Source organism: Haemaphysalis longicornis, unplaced genomic scaffold (genome assembly GCF_048455015.1).
Source record: "Haemaphysalis longicornis isolate Haplotype H1 unplaced genomic scaffold, Haemaphysalis longicornis Haplotype H1 scaffold_9, whole genome shotgun sequence".
Taxonomy (NCBI): Eukaryota; Metazoa; Arthropoda; class Arachnida; order Ixodida; family Ixodidae; genus Haemaphysalis; species Haemaphysalis longicornis.
Genome location: NW_027526460.1, coordinates 115,573,875 through 115,598,570, shown reverse-complemented (window position 1 = coordinate 115,598,570; position 24,696 = coordinate 115,573,875). Strand labels below are relative to the sequence as shown.

Sequence of the window (24,696 nt, the reverse complement as noted above, 5' to 3'; positions counted from 1 at the left end):
CCTACCAAAACCCACCTGTCATTGGGCTGGGCAGCAAATAAAATTAACCGAAAGAACACCTCGTCTTGAAATTTTTATAGACATGTTTTGGGTACCACGATTCTACAAACAGAAGTACGAGAGCAGGAAATGATGTTTATTTGGTACCCACAATGTAGATGAGGTACAGGCAACGAAAGAATTATTACATGGCAGAAAACAAATACTGTTCGACTACAGCAGACAGTAGCATGTATACTGACTGCACCGCCACAGCACATAAGCTCAACGAAGACAGTCAAGTGAAGAAACCATGAAAATATGCCTGCAAGGCATTCTTCACAGAGTACCTAATTAATTAATATCTAATTAATAAACATTAAGAAAAAAACCCGCTGCGGCGACTCAGTGGCTAGGGTGTTGCGCAGCTGAGCCCAAGCAACGCCGCCTGTATTAACATTGCCTGACGCGTCGCGCGCTTTTCAATGGGAAGGGTAGGGACGCTTAGTTCAGGCACTGATCCGCTATGTGGCGCGTGCCGGCGGACATATCGCCTTACGTCACTGCTCGCGAGTCGCGAACGCTGCACCCACTTCTACGACGTGTGTCTGTCAGCTTGCCTGTTGGACTTCAAGGGCCGTTTCGCTTACATCTTAGCCGTGACGGGGCGCTAGTTCTGTGGCGCACTGGGGATCTCGTTCAACGTGTCGCTCGCTTCATACTTGCTCCATTTTTCCAAAGATAAAGACGGAGGGGGACTGAAATAGTCTAAGAACATACTGATTGTCGGGTAGACATATAGCTAACAGAAAACGATATTTTCGGATGGGGCAGCCATTATTTTACTGACATTTTTCTTTCTGTAGTATTTGGAGAAGAAAAAATTGCGTGCACGTTTTTTGTTCAGGCGCTCACTTCTACGATTACTTTCCAATAATATCACGTGCTTTTAAACTGCAGAAAATTATAGGAAACAAAAGGATAAGCAGCTGCGATCCTGCCACGCTGTCCGGCCGCTTCTACAGTACAGTCCTCAATTTTAGAAGTGCGTACCGATGCGGAGTGCGAACAGGGGGGTCAAAACAATACCTAAATGCGGAGGGGATAGAGGGGGGATGCCCCACTCAAAATTTCAGGGCCTGTGATCCGAGTAGATAAGCGCGCAAAGCCGGCATCAGCCTGCGGCAGCGCAAGGGATTTTGCTTCGTGACAAAGGAAGTTTTATCAGTGACAGACCAAGACAGACAGGCATGGTGAAAAACAAGAAGGCGTAGGAGCGCCGCCTCGGGAACGCTAAACAAACTTTCCACTATTTTGCATAGTTTCCGAGAAGCGGCGCTGGCTGGCGGACACGAAAGCACGCTGGAAGGCTACGGAGCGGGGAAGGGTAGGAGAGAGCAACAGGAGAGTGGCTGTTTGGCCATTTTTCGCTCACGCGTTAGGCACTGTTTATACAGGCGGCGTTGGCCCAAGATGATGGGTTCCATTCCTGGCCGCAGTGGCTGTTTTTCTGATTGAGGCAAAAACACCCCCATGTGTTCGAGATTTTGGCGCACGTTAAAGATCCTTAGGTGGTGGAAATTTATCCAGAGCCCTCCACTACAGCACACCTCATCGCCTGTGTAGCGTTGCCGCATTAAAACCCATACTCAATCGAGAAAGGAAATTCACAAAGACCATCAAACCGAGAAAAACAAAGGTGGGGCAGAAACTACAACACAATGAAATATACTACAAATAGGCTTTTTGAAAAACATGAAACACCTGAAGATAGAAATAACTAACGTGTAAAATGCAATATACAACAAACAGGCTTTTTAAAAAACAAAACTTGAAGATAAAAATAAAAAACACGTAAAATTCAATACACACATACTACAGTATGCAAACTGGGTGTTGTGTTTTGACAGGCACTTCAAAGTCCCTAACCACTTTGTTTATAGAAGTAGTTTGCCAGTGCAGCACGCACTTCCTTGCCATTGCCTCTCTCACAATCAGTGGTGCGGGCTGGCTGGGTGTACATAGCGTTGTACATGGCTACTGCCTCCTCCCATCGTGGCTCAATGCCATCCCTGAAGTCCTCACAGATATTGTTGAGGACACAGCAGGCTTTAATTGCTAGTACGGAAGTGTCAAGGTCACACTCCATACGCTTCATGATGAAGCGAAACCTTGCCTTCAGGCGCCCAAATGCGTTCTCAACTATCCTTCTCGTTTTTGACAGGTTATAGTTGAAAGCTGCTTCAGGCGTTCCTGGGGAAGCACTTGCATATGGCTTCTGCATGTTGTCGGAGAGGGGAAAAGCCTGATCGCACAGGATGATCGGTGGCACTACCATTCCCTCAATCTCAGCCGTTGGCCCTCGAAATGCCTCGCTCTCCACCAACTTGCGCAGCTTCGACCTCCCGTACACGTATGCATCATGGCAGCGCCCGGGCGATCCAATGTTCGTGTACCGAAACCGGTACCTGTGGTCCACCAATGCCAGAAGGATAATGCTGTACCTGCATGAAAAGGAAGAAATGTAAATCATCCATGCGCATGAAAGTGTCTGTAATGTTTTTTTCTTCTAAAGGTGAACTAACAGCTGCAAGCATTTTCATTACTTGGACGAACATAAACACTTTCACCAATCAGCCAGCTTGAGCACTAGAAGTATACATTTATTGCCGTAATTAGAAGGGAAGCTTTACCTACCAGCCTTTATAGTTATAATAATCTGTGGCGTCTTCTTGAGGTGGTGACACCGCGAAGTGGCACCCGTCCAGAGCTCCAATGCCTTGTGGAAATCCAGTCACCGCGGCGAACTCCCTCATGTGCTGGGAAATGTTGGAGGGCGAGACAGCCTTCACCCACTCATCTTCCAAGTTGTCCAAAACGGCGACGCAGAACTCTTTATAAATCATGTTCACTGTCGACCGTCCCAAAGCGAACAGCTCCGCGACGGTTCGTTCTTCCGCGGTGGAGCAGAGTCTGTAAAGGCCAACGGCCACTCTCTTCTCGACGGACACCGCTTCCGTCATTTCGGTGTCTTGGCGGGTGAGGTCGGCGCGGCATGCATCCACAATGTAGCGGAAAGTGGCCGGCGCCACCCTAAAGCAGCGCTTAAAATGGGCTTCACCCAAGTGAGGCAGTGTCTCCTCAAACCACCTCTCGTTCCGCGTGAAGCGCCAGCGCGACCTCTCCACCGTCCCCAGTGAGTGCACGGCCACAGCGGTCATCACAAAAGAATTGGCGAGCAAGAGTTGTTCGATGCTTCGCACACGCCGTTTGGCGGCTTCACCACGTTGTTGAAAGCGTCGCTCCTCGGCCTGATGACGCACGCGCAAGCATAGAAGTGCAGCTACAAGCTGCGCGCCGGGAACGTCAGCAGACGACCTTCTCGATGCCAGCGGCCGACTACACACGGGCGCCATTTCTGCGTCTTTTCTTCACTTTTTCTGTTTGTCGCCTAGCGCGAAGATCCCGCCACGACAACGATCAGAGAAAGACGAAGAACGGTAAACTCCATGTGAAAAACCATGTGGAAAACAACCGCGTTGGATTTGGCTACGGGTGGCAGGCGACGGCAGCCGCTCAAGTCGTTGCTAGAAGCAGCTAACGCCATTCGTTAAAACAGCTATTTCTCAGAGCGTTTTCTTTCACAGAAAAACATTTTAAACCCTTATAAGACGTTTTTCTTTGCATTAAAACTTCTGAAATATGAGCGCATTTCTTTTTTTGGTCATTATCACCATCATAGCTAACACATTAAATGCCTTCGCATTTTGGCGTGTGGCACGGACCACCCAAATAATGTCATTCGGTTTTTTAAGGCCTTAAGCATTTAATGTCATTTTCGTGTACGTGTGGCACGGGTATAAACCGTAATATCGCAAACTGTGAATGCGTATAGATTGAACTTGATTCCATCTATTCATCCCGAAATCATACAAAAACTGCTTTGGGTAGTATTTATCTGTCCCCTTTTGGTGACTTTGCACAATTGTGCCTTGCTTTCTCTATCATTCTTGATAAATTGTCCTTGAAAACAAAATTACAGTGGATTAGCCCGGCTATGCCAGGATATACGTAGCGTGGGCTAAGGTTCAGCTGCGTATTCTTAGCTTTCCTGGTTGTCTAGGATTAGCTTGATTATCATACTTACTGCTGCTTCAATGACACACACACGGTATACGCATTATGTGACACATGTATATTTATCAAGCGGCTCCATCGCAGCGTGGCCAATCACCCCAGAGCTAAGCTTATTCCACAGGCACACGCCAGTGTTGCTGCGGCGCACGAGCCATCGGTTGCACACTCGGCCACCCCTCGCATGATCATCAAGCGGACTGGGCAACCACGTGCGGAACGGAGATCGGCGAAGACGCTGGGCGCGCGGTGTGTGTGAAAGACACCGGGCAGCGAGGAACGTTCTGTGCGCCGTGTGACGCCACTGCTCCTCACGCATGCGCAGCATGGCTCTCTAGGAGCCACGCGAAACTGCTCAACCTGGGCCAGTGTAACGTTATTTAAGTGTCAACCAACTTGGCTGCAATAGCTCGAGTACTTTGGAATACAAAAGCTCTTTTTGTCGTTACAGATTGCTGTCATTGCTTTCTGTTCCCACCCGCTGTCCCAGTTACGGCCCCCATGCGTTACTTGATCACATTCTTTAAAATTTGCCAATTTTCCCTTATGTTGGCGTAAATCAACACTTCCCTTACAGATTATCACCCGACATTCTTGTTTTTCAAGCTGTCAAATCATACGATATCAAACCAATAATTCAACCGCGTTTTTGCGACGGAAACATTCTTTGACATTATTTTTAGTAGGGTCTAGTCTCGTATTCATAGTTTATGTAATCCTGAAGACGCTCTATGTGAGTTATCCAACGCTGTGGTTGCGGCAGTTAATGACAATACTACCTGCAGTTTTTCTAAAAGAAAATATAGTTTTGTGCGTCCCCCTTGACTGACTGCTTATCTTCTGTGCTTATTACGTAAAAAAGACAACTTTTATAACAAAACTAAGCGCCAACCTTTCAGTGCGTGACCGATACAATGATACCTAATACATTGTAATGTACTTTCTTCAATGGTAAAAAAAGCAAAGCGCATTTATTTTGAAAAAGAAATTCAACAGTCTAATAACCACAAGAAAAAAATTGTTAGCTGTTTAATGATTTTCTGGACGCGGAGAACCGTCCAAACAACGTATTGTCCTTGAGTCATAACTCTGTTATTACAGACTCTGTTGGCATTTTCAATGCCTTTAGTAACCATTTTTCCAACATTTCCTGCAACACTCATCCATCTCATCATATCCCTCGTCATCAGAGGTGCGCACAATCGGTCTTTCTTCATCCACCCTGCCCCAGTGAAATCTAATCGATGATTTCCTTTTTAAGAACGACAGGTCCTTGCCTTGATAGCATTTATTGCAAGCAGATTAAGTAGGTTAGCGCAATTTTGTCACCAGTACTCAGCTATATTTTCAAACTGGTCTTTAAAACTTCCATTTTTTCTTCACAAATAAAGTATACTAAGGTTATACTTATATTTAAAAAAGGCGACCCTTTACTCCCTGAAAATTATACACCCATTGGAACCCTTCAGTTCCTTTATAGAATTTTGGCAAAATAATCGAAGTTCGACTGACCAATCATGTTAACTAATTTAGTATTTCCCCTTGTCACTTTTGCTTCAGGAAGGAATATCTACTGATCTTGCAATCGCTTGCTTCACTGATATGGTAAGGTCTGTGGTCGATCACAGTAACATAGCTGGGGCTGTTGCCATCGACCTCAGCAAAGCTTTTGACACCATTGATCTTCACATTTTGTTCTCGAAATAAAAATTATTAATATTTCAGGAACCCTATTATCGCTCCTAAAAAGTCTCTTTAGTTGTAGATCCCAAGTCATCTATATCAATAACTCCATTTCTGTCCTTTTTATTGTTAACGAAGCGGTCCCCCAAGGCTCCATCTTAGGCCCCCTGTTATTCGTAATCTTTACTAGTGATCCTCACCCGCCGCGGTGGCCCAGTAGCTAAGGTGTTGCGCTGCTGAGCACAAGGTCACGAGTTCCTTTCCCGGCCGTGGCGGCCGTTTTTCTGATGGAGGCAAAAAGCAAAAAGTCCCGCGTGTACAAAATTTCGGCGCACGTTGAAGATCCCCAGGTGGTCAAAATTAATCCGGAGCCCTCCACAACGGCGAGCCTCATCGCCTGTGCTGCGTCGGCACGTTAAACCCTACAAACAATCAATATTAGATGCAGAGCATCTGATTCACTCGCCTTGTCCCTCCGGCGTCGTCGTCGTCGTCGTCGTCGGCGGCGGCGGCGGCGGCGTTGTCCACCCCTCTCCCATTCTCCTCGCCGCATCAGCTGCGCTCTCCGCCGCTCACCCCCTCTGCTCTCCGATAGCGAACACTCTCTCGCGAGGGGCATTGGATTGGATTCGATTGGATTCGATTTGATTGGATTGGCTTGGCTTGGCTGGGATTGGATTGATTTGGATTGGATTGGATTGGATTAAAGTGGATTGTGTTGGATTGTGTTGCGTCATAGCCGCGGCAGACGCACTGGGGCCGGCGCATGTGCAGTACTCTCTTTTCCGCGGTTTCCTCTCCTTCGGGCGCGCTGCGCATATAACCGGTGTGCCGTTCTCCGGCGAAGCAACATCCACGCTTGGCTCAAACACCTAGACTCCACGCCGCTTTACAAGTACGCCAACGTCGTCATCGACTAGGACCGGCTTACGCAGTCACCTCAACGTTATGCGCGCTATAAAACGCGGTCCCTTCGCCGCTCCGCCTATTCGTCGCATCTACACAGGGCTTCCCGCGAGGGGAGGTGGGAGTTTTTAGTGATCCTCTTTTACGCCTACATAACTGCAGTTGCTTTGTGCACGCAGGTGATACCACTATTGCGTCATCGCATCGTAATCAACGTACGTATATGTGCACACGTAAAACAAGCGCTAAACAAAAACACGGGACGAGGAGTAGACGGAACAAGCGCTGACTTTCAACAAAAAGTTTAATGCCGCTCCAGCGCTTATAAACAAGTCTGGGAGCACGAAGAGAGGGGAAAAAGAAAGGGAAACATTAAAAACGGAGGCCAAAAAAAGAAGAACAGTGACGTGCCACCTACGATAAGAAATCCAATTCGCGTTTCGATAAAGCCACAGACGGCCTACTGACGCATTGATCTCCCGACCTCGCTATCTCGGCCGCTTCCACAATTTCCCTTGTGAGGGCCGAGCGGTGAAAATACAAGATGGTAGTCTGGTCGTACAGGGGATGACACTGGTTACCCGAGACACATTTTTTACAGTGGGCAGCCAGCTGGCCGTCGGTGGCAACGCTCCTGACCTTGTTCTTGTGTTCTTGTAGGCGAACGTTCAAGCATCTGCCGGTCTGGCCGATATAGTGTCTGCCACACGAGAAAGGAATTTTGTAGACAACGCTACGTCGGCATTTCACAAAAGCGTCTCTGTGCTTGATAGCGCAGATCGGTTTCCGCGCACGCGTGGGACAGCTCAACTTGCACAAAGCTAAAACCTTGTTAGGTGCCGTGAACAAGACCTTGACCCCTGAACGTTGCCCAACTTTCTGCGCAACACTATATCGGCCAGACCGGCAGATGCTTGAACGTTCGCCTACAAGAACACAAGAACAAGGTCAGGAGCGTTGCCACCGACGGCCAGCTGGCTGCCCACTGTAAAAAATGTGTCTCGGGTAACCAGTGTCATCCCCTGTACGACCAGACTACCATCTTGTATTTTCACCGCACGGCCCTTACAAGGGAAATTGTGGAAGCGGCCGAGATAGCGAGGTCGGGAGATCAATGCGTCAGTAGGCCGTCTGTGGCTTTATCGAAACGCGAATTGGATTTCTTATCGTAGGTGGCACGTCATTGTTCTTCTTTTCTTGGCCTCCGTTTTTGATGTTTCCCTTTCTTTTTCCCCTCTCTTCGTGCTCCCAGACTTGTTTATAAGCGCTGGAGCGGCATTAAACTTTTTGTTGAAAGTCAGCGCTTGTTCCGTCTACTCCTCGTCCCGTGTTTTTGTTTAGCGCTTGTTTTACGTGTGACAATGAACCAACACGCCCAAACCTTTTCCCTTCTGTATATGTGCAATTTGCAGAATGACCTGTTGGGCATTCAAGAATGCTGCTATTGTAACCAGCTGTTTACTAATGTTAAAAAAATGTTTTTATTCGGTTTCATTCCCCGCAAAAACACCTGTTGCCTGTCTCTAATTATACATCAATGGAGATTACATTCCGTCATCTAATCATGTGTGTTTTCCTGGTAATGTTTTAGATATACATCTCAAGTTTTATTACCATGTATATTTCATTTGTAGAGAGTTTTCATATGGGATACGTGCTCTGCTTAGAGTTCATCCTATTTTGACACAAAAACACTAGTATCTATGTATTATGCGTTTATTCACAGCCATTTGAATTACTGTATATGATCTTGGGGTAGCACGTATTGTAATTATCTCTCACCTCTTCAAAAACTTCCAAAACAAGCTTTAGGAATCATTGATGTTTCTTTCCGTGTGTCTTCTTCCACTCCTGTGTTCATTGAACTTGCGATTTTGCCCCTCTCCTGTCTTTACCAGGTAAATACTGGCCCTTTGGTCTTCAAAATATTGCGTTGTGGACTCTTGATATCTATTTTTCCTCCCAACACTATCTCTAACCAAAACACCATTAGGTTCTCCTCTCACAACAAATCCGTACTCCCCAAAGTAAAAACTAACTTCGGTAAACAAACTATCCAGTTCTCGTTCTTGCACTTGTACAATATTTTAAACCAGAATACTAAAACTTCTCAGTCTGTCATGCCCTCAAAAAAACTGAAACATTACCTATTGCCTTCATTACATTGATGTGAAGCGTCTAAATGTAGTTTACTTCCTACTCTCACAGCTGATTTTTGAATGTTTGTACAATACTGTTTTCTATTCTGTTTACCTGTGTTCTCGTTGTAATTTTCCTTTAAAGTCATTTTGTTAAATTGTATAGGAGGTCCCGCTTGTGGTTTTTACGACCTTGGGACCTCCTCCTGTATACATTATGTACCCAAGTCATGCTGGTTTAAATAAAACTTATTTTCAATTTCAATTTCAATGTTGCCGTTTTGCCTAATTCCAGAAACCAAGAATTTGAAATGTAGGTTTTCCAGTCGGATGTTTTCGGTGTCCGTTTTGACGAGGGCTCTTGGGCGCCGAATTACCGGCCCCAGATTTTGGGTTAAGGATTATTGTCGTCACAGTTGAGCTCTTTCAGGACAAATTGGGTATCTGATAGGTGCTGTTAGACGACTATTCCGATTGCGGCTGGGGATTGCGACGCCAAGTTTTTCTGACGGGCTTGTTGACTGCGCACTTCAGAATTTGTTACGTGCTTTTATCTCCTCTAAATATTTTAGCCGCTTTGTTCACTTTTCACCATTACAGCCTGTAGTTTTCATCTTTGGCTTGACTCTTGTGTACCTTGGAAAGATTTTGTTTTAACTTTGCGGAAAGCTCTACGAAATGGCTGCTTAGAGAGCAATGATGATACGCCGATCACGCAGTTAGTGTTACAGTTTAGTTGCGGAACCAGGTCGTTGGTTTACTTACGTCGGGAGTAGGAAAGCTACGCGTGACTGAAAAAATTCCGCAGTTTTGCTCTCCTACTTCTTCTCAACCAGTAAACAATAAGCAAGGTTCTACGTGTTATGTAAGTACATTTTCCACGGTTTTTGACGTGCCCTAACTGTGCCCTATACATTGATAGTTTTTGAGCAAAGATTCAAGAACTCGGGATTTTAAAGTACGTGGAATGCCTGGCTTTTGTCGGGTCAGCTATCGTCTACGTCGGAACAGAGGAGCGAGTCCTCGTTAGGGATTCATTCAATGCACAAGCTCATTTGAACCAATTTGTTGGTGGCTCTCATTTACTTCGCAACCAAAACTAATGATAGTGGTCTCTGTAGTTCGCCAAATCCTTCTCGAGAGCTTGAGGCCAAAAGAAAAGCTCCTGACAACGAACAAAGTGTACTGTGATAACGAGAGTTCGATAGCCTTTGTTGACTTACTTTTATTTCGCTGTTTTCATTGCTTTTAGCGTGACAGTAAAGCAAAAGACCACAGATGCTACGACGCACTGCCTACAGATGGCTAGCCAGCGAAGCTGTAACGTGCGGTCGGTGTTTAGCCGTGTGTTGCTCCTGATAATTCAAAAACCGTGTTCTCTTTACACGTTACGTGGTTGGCACAATTACTTTCGTTCGCGTTATTGCACCCGGCACCACTTATGTTGAGTAGCCTGCTTCTTGGTAGTACGTGTGACGCGTGACCTATCCATTTTAATGTAGCGTGAGGCCGGCGTTTGCCGTCATTATGTAGACGTTGCTTCACCCGCTCCACCGCCCACCTGCCCGCCATTATTGCTTGCTCTCGGCTTCACGCAGTAGCCCGCTTAGCGCGTGCTCTGCGCCGAAAGAGACTTGTATGCTCCTTGCGGGGCGTCGTCCCCACTTAACAGTGTGGGTAAAATCAAAAGTGTAGCTACGGCATCTACAAACCGAGTCAATCTCTCTCCCTACATGTAACTCCCCTAAAATATGTTTTTTTTTTCTTCGGACGTGTGCATGACGTTGCGCCGGAAGAGCTTTCTGCGTACATGAGAGCGCAAAACTTTTATTTTGGCTGAGACAGGTATGGTTTTCCTTTAAAGTTTATTTTACATCTGAATGGAAAAAGCCGCTAGGGGGCCACGGAGCGCAGGCGTGCTTCAGATGGGCTCTTGCTAATCAGTGCAGTTATCCCAGTTAGCTGTGACGCAACTCTGTCTGTGAGCAATCATCGGACTCGCCAAGTGACAAAGAACACGCGGACGTCAAACAATGACTGGTACGTGGACTGTAACCACAATAACTGATCACCCGAGTGCGCGACGTGGCCTAAGCCCCAGCTCGCCAGGCAGCAGCTCCACGGTGCACGTGGCGCTCGTGGCCGGGCGCGCCGCTCACCAGTGAGCTCGTGGCCGCCTGTTACTGGTCCAGCATGCAATCGCCGGAGGGAGGAATGACCCAAGAAGAAGAGGAGGAGATGCAGGACGAAACGCCAGAAACCGTAGACCAAGGCGAAAACAACGCCGTAAAAGTAAGTTTCGATGCAGACAGCGGAAGAACAGTATACCAAACGCTATGGATGAAAGAAGTTCACAGACGCAGCGCAGCCAAGAAGAAAAAAGAAGAGGAGGGAAAGTCCGAAACCGCTGCAGGGATCAACAGCCTATCGAACGTTGCCATCAACCACAGTACCAGTATCGGCAAACCACCCAGAAGAACGGGGAAATCCACGGGCAACAGGTAACCACCTTTGCCGGAGACCGACTACAAAATAGTCTTCAGACCAACTCCCGGGCTTCACCTCGCCAAATGGAAGGACTCCGACGCTGCCCTCGCAATGGCAAGAGCCGTAGACATGCCGCTTCGAGACTTTGTAAACAAAGTGACTGCTCAAGTTCAGTGGGCCCAAAATCTGCTTGTGGCAAGCACAGCGCACGAGGATATGATCGACCGCCTCACAGCCATCAGACAACTCCAGGTAGGCCCAAACCTGTGCACCTTTACTGCCTATCTCAAACCACTGCCCAACACGAGTGCGGGCGTAGTTGTAGGAATTACAGATTGGCTAACCAATGACAACATAATGGACTACATATCGGCAGAACGCCATGAAATTGTATCAGCCAGACGACTGGGCAACTCGTCAGCGGCCATAATACACTTCGAGGGACCACATGTGCCTTTTTACATAAAGGTACTAGGAACAATAGCCAGATGCCGCCCCTACCGTAAATCTGTGCAATACTGCAAGGCATGCGGAGATATTGGACATAGGCAGGATGTTTGCCCTTCGCCAAAACCAGAACTCTGCTCAAAGTGTGGAAAGAAACCCGAAAACGAGGAACACGACTGCAACCCGATGTGCAAGCTCTGCAACTTACCGCACGAGACCGCCGGTAAAGAGTGCAGGCGCCGGTTAAAACCTCCCCCACCCCCGCTTCGCACCAGGCAGGCATGGGACCAAACAAGCGGAAAAGCACCCTGGTCAACGGCTCCGTCAGAGACCAACTGCAACTCATTTAGCCTAAAAAGTGTCATGCCCGCAACAGGGGTGCCCTCAGGCATTCTGAAAGAAAGCAGTAGCGAGTCGTCCCCTTCCACCAATTCGAGATCCAGATCACACTCTCGCTCAAGTCAAAGGATCCGTAAGGAGTCGCGATCACCATCACGATCGCTTTCCAGGCGTGCACAAGGAGACGTGCACAAAGTAGTGTTCTCAGACGAACACTTCCCTCCCCTTGTACAAGTCTCCTGTCCTTCTAGTACCTGCACTAGTAAAGAAGGACGAGATGCACCCGACTGGGCAGCTGCCTTCGAAGCACTCAGGCGTAACGCTGAAGAGAACACGCGAATTACCAAAGAATTGATGAAAGAACATGCGCTTACGAGATCGTACATGGAAGAAATGCTGGAAGAAATAAAGCAAATGAAATAGCACCAAGCTGGACACGACAAAGAAGTCAACCAGATGAAGCAGGATCAGGGCATGTTCCAGCAGATGGCTATACAAACGTTCGAGCAAATCCAAGCACAAATTTAGAATATTAACACCACCCACACAGAAAACCTGGAAACCCAAAGAAAAATTCAGGACACGTTGGTCACTCTCATAAATGAAAAGACCGAACTAGATCGAAGAGTTCCCACCATAGAAGAAAAGGACAAAGCTCGTAAAAAGCCCAAAAGCAACCCGGGAAGATGAGCAAGAATGGAAGAGACGTTAGACGATGACGACGTGTAGCCCCTCTCAAAACTTCGACGACAAGAGCGCGGATCGACGACTCATAATTTGGCAATGGAACTGTAGAACAATTAGGTTAAAGAGACATAATCTCTCAGAACTAACTGAAAAGGAAAAACCGGACATCCTGTCCCTTCAAGAGACAGGGACAGATTCATTAACATTGCGGGGATACGAAACGCACATAGCAGAAGGCAGGACCCGCACAGCCATCCTAACTTCGAAATATCTAACGACGCAGCAGCATTCCGTCCGACATAGGATTGCAAACACCGTTGTTGAAATTTTGCCTACAAAGAAGAATCAGAAGAGCCTGTTTATATTGAATATATACAGCCCGCCCTCGGACAAACTAGGAGACCTTGACAACCTAATTCGATCTGTCTTGAAAGTGACAAAATGCCATAAACTTATAATGGTTGGGGACTTCAATGCACCCCACGTAGCATGGGGATATACCCGAACTCTAAAGAAAGGGGCTGAAGTCCACAATGTGGCCCAAAAATACCGCCTCACCCTGTGGAACGACACACAACACCCCACCAGGATCGGCAATAGCGTGTCGACAGACACCAGCCCTGATCTTGCCTTCTCCAGGGGAATACCACATGTAGAATGGGAGAGGCTAGATGAAACATTGGGCAGTGACCACCACATATTCCAACTGAGCCTCAACAATCACCCCAACCGAACACCCACCAGAGTGGGCAAAGCAAGAATCACGGATTGGAAGGCCTTCAGAGAGGAAGAAGATGACGAGGAAAATTCTTTGGATGACCTAGAAAAGTGGACAAAAAGCCTGGTGGAAAGGGCCAACAAATACACAAAAGAAATTCAGCTGACAATAGATAATCCAGCAGTGGACCCTCACCTTCTGCACATCTGGGAGGCCCGCCGCAGCCTCAGCCGGAGGTGGAAGAAACAAAAGTGCAATAGGAAGCTAAAACTCCGCATTGCAAATCTAACAAAGCAAGCGGAAGAATACGCAAATCAACTGGCTCGACAGAACTGGAATCAACTATGTGACAGGCTACAAGGGACTCTTAGTACAAGGGGCACTTGGAATATCCTGAGATCCCTCATGCCTCAAAATAATGAATCCGAATCATCTACCAGAAAACACGTCGCACGCCTTATTCAGAATTTCCCAGGGACAGAAAAGGAAGTCCTCCAAGCGACGAAAGAAAAGTTCCTTGGAAATAATAGCACCACGTCCGCGCCACCCACCGTTACCAATCTGGAGTACAGAGGGACCCCCAACCCCGAGTTAGACAGACCATTCGCCAGGTGTGAGCTGGACGCCGCTCTGGCCAACTCACAAGAAACACCACCCCGGGAAGTGATAAGGTGACGAACAAATTATTGCGTAATAATAACGAAGATATGCAGAACAAAATACTAAAAAAATCAACGATGTATGGGAGCAAGGCAGGCTGCCGGCCAGTCGGAAACATGCCGACGTCACAATGAATCCGAAACCAAACAAACCTGTCGAAATATCTAACCTCAGACCAATATCACTGACGTCGTGCTTGGGTAAACTAATGGAGCACATGGTTCTCAATAGACTCACCTGCCATATCGATGAATCACCAGAAGACAGAGGGGGATTTCCGGACACCATGTATGGCTTTCGCCCCCACTTATCAACCCAGGATATCCTTTTACAAATTAAAGAAGAAGTGATTGACAACCTGAGTACCACGCAAAAGAGCGCCATTCTTACCCTAGACGTCAAGGGAGCGTTCGACAATGTGTCGCATGCAGCCATACTCGAAAATCTCCCGGAAACTCAATGTGGAGAGAAAGCCTATAACTATGTAAGGGACTTTCTATCCTCACGGACGGCAACTGTAAGCCTAGGAACCCTACAAAGCGAAAAGAAAAATTCCACGTACCAGCAAAAGGAACACCCCAAGGCTTAGTGATCTCGCCTCTATTATTCAACCTCGCAATGATCAAATTACCAGAATTACTAAAAACTATCCCGGGGCTTCGACACGCTATCTATGCGGATGATATTACTTTCTGGACGACGACAGGGTCAACCGGCGCACCACAGGATGCACTACAGGAAGCAGTAAACTACACGGAACAACACCTCAGGAATTGTGGCCTTTCCCTAGCTCGGGAGAAATCAGCACTTTAATACTAAAGAAACGGACAAGAGGACGACCACCACCGGAGTCCCTCGACCACGAAGTGACGCTTCTAAAGGTGGACACCCTGAGAGTCCTGGGACTTGTCTCCCAAAAGGATGGCGCAGGATAAGCCACTCTCCAAAAATTACAGTCTACCCTCTCCCAGGTCAACCACCTGATCAAAAGAGTGACCAGCAAAAAGCACGGGCTAAAAGAAGAAGACACGATAAGAATGATCCAGGCACTAATCCTAAGTCGAATAACCTACGGAACCCCTTACCTAGGACTGAAAACAGCAGAAAAAGAAAAATTAATCGTTTTAATTCGACAAACATACAAGATGGCGCTTGGATTACCGGCCAAAACCTCAACCGAAAAACTCCTGCAACTAGGGGTGCATAATACGTGGGACGAACTGACAGAAGCGCACCGGGCAAGCCAACTGGAACGGCTCAAGCTTACAAAAACGGGCAGAGCTACCTTGTGCCGCCTAAACTATCAGGGCCCAATAGAAACAGAAAACCCAAAGCAACGCATCCCCCTCGATTTAAGGACGCACATCGAAGTAGCAAGCATCCCTCGAAACATGCACCCCGTCTACCACAAGAAGCGTCGCGAAGCCAGAGCGAAAGCACTCCACAGAGCCTACAGAAATGATCAAAACTCAAGATACGTTGATGCGGCAGTGTATCCAAGCCAAATAAATAAACGAGCCCATACAATAGGCGTTGTAGACTTCAAAGGTTCCCACCTATCATCGGCAACAATCAAGACGGGAGACACTGACTCGGCGGAGGAGGCAGCGGTTTCGCTAGCCTTCACCACAGCGCCGGTAACCAAAGAGCGAATCACAGTGCTCACGGACTCGCAAGCAGCCTGCAGGAATTACCAAAAAGGACGAATTTCTAAAACGACGCTTACAATATTATCCAAGAGTTTTCAATCACGCCGAAACCCAATAGAAATATACATCGTGTGGACACCGGGGCACGAGTCTGTAGAAGGTAACGCAGCGGCCGACGCCGTAGCCCGAGACCTCTCACTCCGGGCAGTTACCTTGACGGGAACACACGTCTTGCCCGAGATGCCACACAGCCACCCCATCGCCAAACGAAGCAAAGACATCTTGGAACACCTCAGGCTTACGAGAAGGAAATACCTACCTCCACATCCAAAGCTCACCAGAGAAGAATCGACACAACTACGAAGACTTCAGACAAATTCCTTCCCACATGCCACACAATTGCATATGATGTACCCCACATTATACAGCTTCGAATGCCAGTTCTGCAGCGGAGCGCCCAACACCATATACCACATGGTGTGGGAGTGTAAGGGCGTCAAGGAACTACCGGAGGTCCTGGCGCCATCACCGGAGCAGTGGGAGGCCGTGCTGACCAGCGCGGTCCTGGAGAACCAGCGTGGTCTGGTGAACCGGGCTCTTCGTGCTGCGGCAGGCCATGGCATCCCGGACTAGGGACGCCAACCAAAAAGGGCGATCACCTCAAGACCAACGCAGGAGATCATCCTCCGCTCCTTTACCATATATGGCAAATAAACGTTTATACTACTACTACATCTGAATCTGTTGTCGCAGCGGTTTTGTTTGGGTTGTTAACAGCTAAAAGTAAAAATTAATAAGAGGGCTTTCACAAGCTGCCGCTTTCATACGGCGATGCGGGCGCGAGTGGCTTTGATCTGCTTTACTTATTGGAAGGTTAAATATTATGAGATGCATTCGCTGCCAGGAAAGTAAGAAATAAGCAGCGGTCTTAAAATTACGCATTAGCATCCTTTAAAACAGAAGTGTGGGTAATGGTAATGGCTTATCCGAAAGCGTGTAAAAAGATGGTCAGAACAACTCCAGTTTTCGTTGTATAAATGGTCCCGGTTTGGCTATGAATCACCTTGTTTATTTTGCTTGCTACTCACTTCTTGTTATCATGCGTGGTATTTTTATAGAAGATTTGTGCATTACAAACACAATTTCTTGTCGTGTTGGCCCCTTTCGGGCAGTTGCATCTCTTGTTTTGTGCTTTACTTTGCAGATAAATATCCTCATTACACCTTCTCGTTCCCCTCTCTACCGTTCCCCACAGTCCCCAGCATGTCCCAATTGCCGCAAACTATAACCTAATTCAGACCACTGCATTTGCTCCTGCCCCATTTCAATTCAATCTCCACATCTTCCACACCCTCCTCTTTCAACGTGGCGGACTTCGCTGGCCTCGGACCAGCTCGCGGACCAGTTGCCGTTGGTGGACCTGGCCCGGGACATTCTCGACGCTTAATGTTGCGTTTGAATAAAGTTTTCTCCTACTCATCCTGGCCCTGTACTTTTTCAGTGGTATGTTCTCTTTTTTGTTGGTTTCGGCTACCTCGGGAATATTTTTATACGTTATCCTGAATGTGCCTGTGCTATGGTTCGGTTCACAATATTGTTTTTTATTTTCAGTGGCATTGTTGGCACTGTCCCGTAACTAGCTGAGCAAATGCTAGTTGTGGTGAGCGTGTGTTCATCATTGTTTTTAGGCGCGACTGCATCTCATTCACTCGCCTTGTCCCTCCATACGGCGTTGTCCGTCCACACACCTCCCCCTACACTATAAAAAAAATAATAGTTAGCGGCGCCCGGTTTCGATCCCACGACCCTGTGGGCGGAACCCAAGGTACATGGCGCTCTTCCCACTGCGCCACAAAACACAGAAGGAATCAAATGCTACGAACGCGCCTTATATCCTTGACTCATTCAAACTACGTCAAGATGCTACTGATACAACGCATGATAGGGCAATGATTAACACTTGCAATAAAAGAAAAGAAGCTCCCACTTACAGCAACAATGATGGAGTAAAGGTCGTTGTGACAGCGGAGCCCCAAGCATACAACTTAGAGAGATTGCCCAAGATTGGCCAATAAAACATAATAATCATACGCGTTCCCGACACGTTTCACGCGATTTCAGAATCAATCCTACGGAAACACAAAGTGAACCCTACGATGCGTCGCATCTACACAGGGTTCCCCTCGCAGGGAGGGAGGCGCAATTTTTTAATGAGATTGTCGTGGTGCTTTAGGTTGGTTTTGCTTGTACTATTTCACTTATGATGCTTTTTACCTGCTTTAGATAGCTTTCGGCTGTCAAACGTGCCACAAGTTGGCGCGGCCCCATACAGTTTGTGAATATGGGGCCGGGCCGGTGGCCTAAGTAGCCGAAGGGAACGGCGACACCGAGTGCAATGGCCAACGTCGCGCTGTTCCGGTGCTGTGGGAGAGAGAGCGAGCCAGCGGCGCCGTGCGAAAAAGAAGGCTGGGAGGCGTTACCACGCTGTCGCCAGAACAGAAAATATAAAATGAGATATAAATGTAGCGGGACGTGTTGCAAATACAAGCTGGTCAACTACAACAAAATAGTACAATAGCCTATGAATTTTTATAAGGCTCCTCAGTGTATGTCAGGTGAGCCTAAGCCATGCCACCGAAAATATAGATAAGAATCCGCATCCGCTTGTTCCACAATGGGGTTTTGTTGTGTTATTAATATTGTCACTGATGTCGAAGTTGGAGGAAGAAACTAATATATGTGTGTCGACAATGAAAGCCCAGGTATTCACTAATAAGCGACCCGTAAAGGTCGTAGGCGGCCCGAGATGAAATAATAATTGATACTATATGTAATGCTCCTATCTGAGAATCAATTCGTGTTTGAAGCAGCGTCCTTCGCCAGGCCGTTTTTTGGCGACATTACAATGCTATCAATCTTGACTAGAGGCTCGATTAACTGCTGCTGACACGGCGGTTTTTTGTGCTAATTAGGAAGCATTCATAGATTGTCCTTTACTCGTGTCAACGCAGCGCTTAGTGTCTGTTTCGTCGTGTTCTTTCGCGACCATAACTGTCGTTCCTCGTCATGGCAGTGAACTTCGTCTTCAACCAATGAAAAGATCGAAGTGCACTGCTCCAACCATCAGTATTAACGTTAGTAAATGAAAAATGACACATTTCTTGGTCCTTTGGAGTACTTTGGTTCCTACACTTAACTAGTCAGAAGATTTCTCCATGCTGAGGCGCGGGACGAGCGCCATGGCCTTTAACAATTTGTAAGTTCACGTGCACTCAATCCGACACCTGTCCCCGCGTGAGTGAAAACAGCTTACATGGCATCGTTTTACTATAGGGGAAAGGCGGTGGTTCTCCATCAATAGTGGGAACGAGGAAAGATGTCAGGGAGAAGCTGAGTGACCATTACAACCATTTGCCAATTTCATTGTAGCGATTATAAGATTAGGCGATAATCACCTACAATGCACCATTGTTTGATCACAGATATTGTCCGAAGCATTGCTTGTCATCCGTGGCTGTGAAATGCTTGTGCTTGTTAACGCCATGGCGGTGTAAGGAGGTCTTAGTTTCCTAGGTATCACGTAAAGGTATGGCATGCTGCCTCTCAAAAAGCGCAACCGGGTTGCACTCTTTCAATGCAATCATGAGGAGTTCAAAAAACAACTGGCGGTTTACTGCATTTCTGGAGCATTACCAGTAGTCCGTGTTGACGCTAGAATGGCGTCGCGTTATGCGGAAAGCTAACCATTTATTTAAACTCGTGAGACGGCCGTACTTTCGTCGCTGTAAGCACATACGATTGCCTTCCGAGTTCGGCGCGCTTTTCGCAATGTGCACTGAACACGAAGGCATAGAGAAGCTGTTGTTCAATCAGTATTTTCTAGTGTCCGCGTGGCCGTATGATCATCGCCGGGTTTTCCTCATCGTAAAGTGTATGCCGTGTAAGAATCCTACCCTGCTGCTTGATGGCTTGGCATCGTGGACGAAGCTAGAGATCAATAGCGTCGTCATTCTCTTGAACATCTGCTGCGTACATCGGAGAGAGATATATGGCAGAGAGGGAGCACAACAAAGAAAGGGACATAGTCCTCTGATGAGAAACATTTTAGTTAGCACGCCCGTGTAGTCTTCAAGAACGCGTTAAACGTCCTTTAAACCGCCACACAATTCTCATGTCTTGGAGATGTCACGTCCCGGAGGGGGCGCTGTTACTGGCTCCCATGAAGGTTTAGTTTTTTTTTCTCGCTCCATTGGCATTTTATATGAAAGAATTGCGCAGCGAAGCAAACCAATTTCCGGCTCACCCGCATGACAGGATTGATCACAGGGTGCAGTGTACTACAGCATACTCCTCGATTTTTCTACGCCCAAAGCTCCGCATGCTTCGTTTCGCCAGGCCCCGAAATAAAGGATCGACACCCTCCTTTCTCGTGTCTGTTGCACACCCGTTTGCTCACGCATCGCACGCTCGGGAAACTAGAGTCGCGAGAGAAACTTGTGAGCCCTGTGGACCCTCTGAACGTAGGGGATAAAACGATGGGCGTGTGTAGATGGCGGAAAGCCGGTTGCATCCGTTCTGCACATATTATTTTTATGGCTATCTTTTAGTGTTTTAGCGCGTGTTTTGATCAAGTCCAGAATGTTTATACTTTCGGGAAAAATCAAGCAGAACACTGCTTCCTTCGGCGGCTGTCTCCAGCTTGACTCGAACGAGCAGCCGTTATTATGCACGTTCCTGGCAGGAACTATACGGGGAAGTCACTTTGGGTTAGATTATTAAGGGGGTGGAGCAGGAGATGATGATAATAATAGAAAATTTTCAGTTTTACCTTCGCATTTGGGTGGTAGAAAGGGTAATTCCAAGTGCAGTTGTTGGAGAAATAATCTTTCAATATTCATATTCCAAGCGTATATTGGTGAGCCCCGATAACATTTCAGTTTCTGTATTTTGTAAAGTTTTTTTGTCGATTTTATTTTACCCGGCCTAGACAGTTGAAGACAACCGTCCTGGCACACCGCTACCAATCAACAGTTGGTTTATACAGGCTAACAAGTTTACAATCTACGCCGCATGGGTTGCAAAGCTCGTAAATGTACCGAAAATCAACCTTTTTCTGTATGTAAACTGCCCTGAAAAAGAAATGCACGCTTAGTTCATTAAGAAACCTTCTTTGCCCCAATAACAATCATGCTTATTTTAAGTCTGCCTTTCAGCAATTACCTATACAGTATGAAAGAAAAAGATGAACCACTGACTACTGACCACCAATTTTGTTAGTTAGTTAAATGGTTAGTCGTTTAGTTAGCACTTATGGCGGCGGCCAATCTCAGACAACACCAATAAACACGACTGATCGATCAAAGCGTTGTCTCTAGAATCACACCGTTTAATTATAGTACCGAATTGCGAACTGATAACTCTGTTCTTAACATTTTTCCAGTACCTCAATGTGGATGTCTTGTAGTGCAAAAGTTTAGTTTTTCTAATACTTGTTACACTTTTCTTCACGCCATGTTCCTCACACAATACATCGCGACATATCAAAAATGGAAAATATTGGTACAGTATTTTACATAGCAGTTGCATGTCCACACACACCAACCTTCCCCGCACCCCCTAACATTATATCACAGTCCGAGTGGGTGGAGGTGCTGACCCGCTCAGCCGTAGCCGTCCAGCAAATGATAAGGGAGACGGCCCATCTCACCAACAAACACCAAGGTATGATGGACTGAGGACAGCTCACTCCTGGAGAGCTTGCTGGTACTTGCTGGTACATACCAACAAGTACTATACTGGCACATAGATTTTATTTACTCACTTACTTATTATGCTTCTTTCGGGGAAACGAGGTTCTTCAACCTGTGACGGCCTTGAGTTAGGTATCCAAAGGGTAACTTCTTAAAATGAAATAAGGTTGTGTTGTCTCTGTTATCCCATTAGGTGCATGAAACAAATGAGCATGTTTTATAAACTAAAAATACATATCGTTCTTAGAATTTCACATCTCGTTACCTACACAGGATGACAGCCGACTGCTCGGGACGTGTAACAATTGGATATGAGAATTTTCTCGAGGTGGACATGGTCGTCCCAGCACGTGATAACAGCAAGGGCTTCTTGGCACCACGTTCTATAAAATTACCAGCAGCAAAAAGTAAGAACAATAGCCAACCCTGCTTCTTGGGTCATCATCATCATCATCATCATCATCATAAACAGCCTAGCTTCTTAGGTAGCAAACATAAAACGCATCGGTTTAAGGGCTGTACCATTAGGTTTGAATAAGTAATAGATGTTCTGTAAGGTGTACCGTAACCAAAACGCCTGAACTCGCGGTTCTTAAAACAATGTTGGCTTTCTTCCTGAACACCAGCGATTTCCAGGCGTGCTAACACAGGCCGCGGGGATTCGTTAGCATCGCGAAAATTACCTTCTGGCACTGTACAGGCTGCCCTTATTAAAAACGAGATGAAATTCTTCTTCACGAGGGCGTCTATTTGCGTGATCAAGCGAACAGGTGCCTCACATCCCATGGAAAACTCTTAAAGAGAAATGTCAGTATCTCTCATTAAAGCGTACCCAAGCAGTTCGTCGTAAGCAACATACAGAAGACAGGAACTCATTTGTCGTAGGGATAAGTCATAATAAGGACTTATTTCGCAATTTTTTTCGTATTACGTTAGCTGGCGTAACGATGGACAACCGCCTTCTCTGGGGGAAGCTTCGTAGAGTTGCTGGAGTCGTGTAATGCAACCAGGGTAACCTGCGAAGCATGTAAAGTGCGGTATGTGGCGGTCCCGTATGTGCACTAACTATCACACCGTTTCAAAACGGCGCTGCAAAATGCAAAATCTCTGCCAATTGTTCCCCCGGGCTGATTGTCGCGCATGCGCAATATCATCAACAACCACCACAAAAACGCAACATTCCAGGAACACCAATCATAGCCTGTTGCACTGGCTCCAAGGTCGTCGTAGAGTTCAGAATTTCACCATCTTCCGGAAAACAAAACTTTGGTGAAACGGGCTTGTGTGCAATAAACACGTTGAGAAAGCAGAGAGCAGCAATTAGATCAGTTTTGGGGGCAGGAAATTTGCGGGATTGCTGCCGCCACCACACACGCTCTCTAGAATTTGAAAAGACGAAGTTTTTCCGCAGCTTCGCTGCGCAGACATCAAAACTTTTGGTTTTTTTACTTAACAAGAAGCTGACGGTTGTGCAAGCGCCCCTTCATAGTTTCTGTCAACGAAGAATTGGGCTCATCTTCAAAGAGATTTCCAAACCCAATCGGATGGAAGCACAGGCGTGCTGTTTTGGTTTCGGCGAATCGAAGGTTTAATCGCGCGTTTTATGAGATAGGTACTTCATGTTTAGCGCCTGGACCATCTATGTTCGTGTGTTTTGCTTCCGTGTCATTTTTTTGCGCCGGGAAATTATAGATGAATCATTATCAAGACAAAACGGTTTGTGATTTACAAGCATTTGGAGACAAAAACATATACAATGAAAGTAAAACGACACAAGAATTTTACGGATAGTCTTGTAAATATATTTTTTGCTTCAAATAAGCATGAAACATAAAATATACGCGTAGGGAGTGAGGCGAAGTAGGGAGTTGTTGACTTATACCGGTCCATGATGAAGGCAGCTGCCGCTTACATGTTGCCAAGCAAGTGTCTTTTAATCCACGGCAAGTAATACGAAACATTGGTGAAGACTCGGATACTGTTGTTCTTTTTCGGCAGGAGCCAGCTCGAAATTCCTACCTGGAAAAATGGTAACACGGCGGAATATAGTATCATATGCGGTATATATCGGGAATTATTATGAATTACGATCTCAGTAAGGTAGAAACTATTATTTGAAGGAAGACAGCCATTGCTAACGTCAGAGTATACATATTAGTAAACTGATCCCTGTATCGGCATAATGACTAGACAGTCAGGGACCTGGCAGAGGCCTTTTGCATCAATTTAGAAGATACCAAGTGCTTTAGTAATGACTCTGCTACACGTACATTTCCAGGGCGTTCTGAAGGCCATTGAACCAATTTTTTGTCGAGTGCTCCACTGTAAATACATTGGGCGCTGCTGTGGCCAAGATTCTAATATTCAATTAAACGTTACCGTGCAGCACAGGCATAAAACGTCTTTCACTCTGCATAAAAAAGAGCCCGCGCAAGTCATCTATATGTTCCTCTAACGTTTTTTGCTAATATATATGAACTTTGTGTCTATCAATAAATCGTTCAGTTGCTGGTAACCTCTTCTTTGTGTTCCTCGTTTCTGCACTTCTTTGCTAGGGCTCCTTTTAGGTTTCCAAAATGCGCCAACTAGCCCCCTTTTCAATGTTGCTTCAGTGCTTCAGAAAAGGCAGCCCGACCAGCGTCACCCATCCGTAACAATGACACCACGAACAAAACCTCTCTCTCTATTACCATAATCTCCCGACAGCGCCCCATAAGCTGCTCCACTGTAAGAAATTTTGCGCGTAGGAAATGCAATTAAGAATTTTACGACACTGTGTGAGCTCGGTCACAACATCCAAGAAGTCGTTGCCAAGCTACGCCGTTCTGGCGGAGTGTGAAACGTCTCAGGGAAGGTCATGGATGGAACGAATGCCGCGCGATCGACAAAACGGGTTGCTCGGCAGCATCGAGGATAGTGTGCAACGTGCAGGCGGCAGAATTCTGAGCGCAGCGTCTTCCCCCATGGGTAACGAAGCAGGGCTCTTACACATCATGCCCTGCCACTGTCAGTCCCCTTAGCTAAACAACTTTCAGTTTCACTGGCAACAGTGTATGCCTCAACTTTGATACAGAGAGAGAGCGAGAAAGAGAGGGGGGAGGAGGGAGAGGGAGAGAAAG

General features: G+C 46.7%; 1 protein-coding gene across 2 annotated transcripts in view; it reads right to left on the bottom strand.

Moving 5' to 3' along the window:
* Window positions 1-23,381: 23,381 nt before the first annotated feature.
* LOC144151590 (uncharacterized) overlaps window positions 23,382-24,696 on the bottom strand; it is a 351,916-nt gene continuing 350,601 nt past the window's right edge. For both annotated transcript variants that reach the window (XM_077682697.1, XM_077682698.1), the window contains one exon: window positions 23,382-23,596. In XM_077682697.1, the coding sequence (XP_077538823.1) occupies window positions 23,486-23,596 (111 nt within the window). In that variant the 3' untranslated portion in view covers window positions 23,382-23,485. The remainder of the gene's footprint in view (window positions 23,597-24,696) is intronic.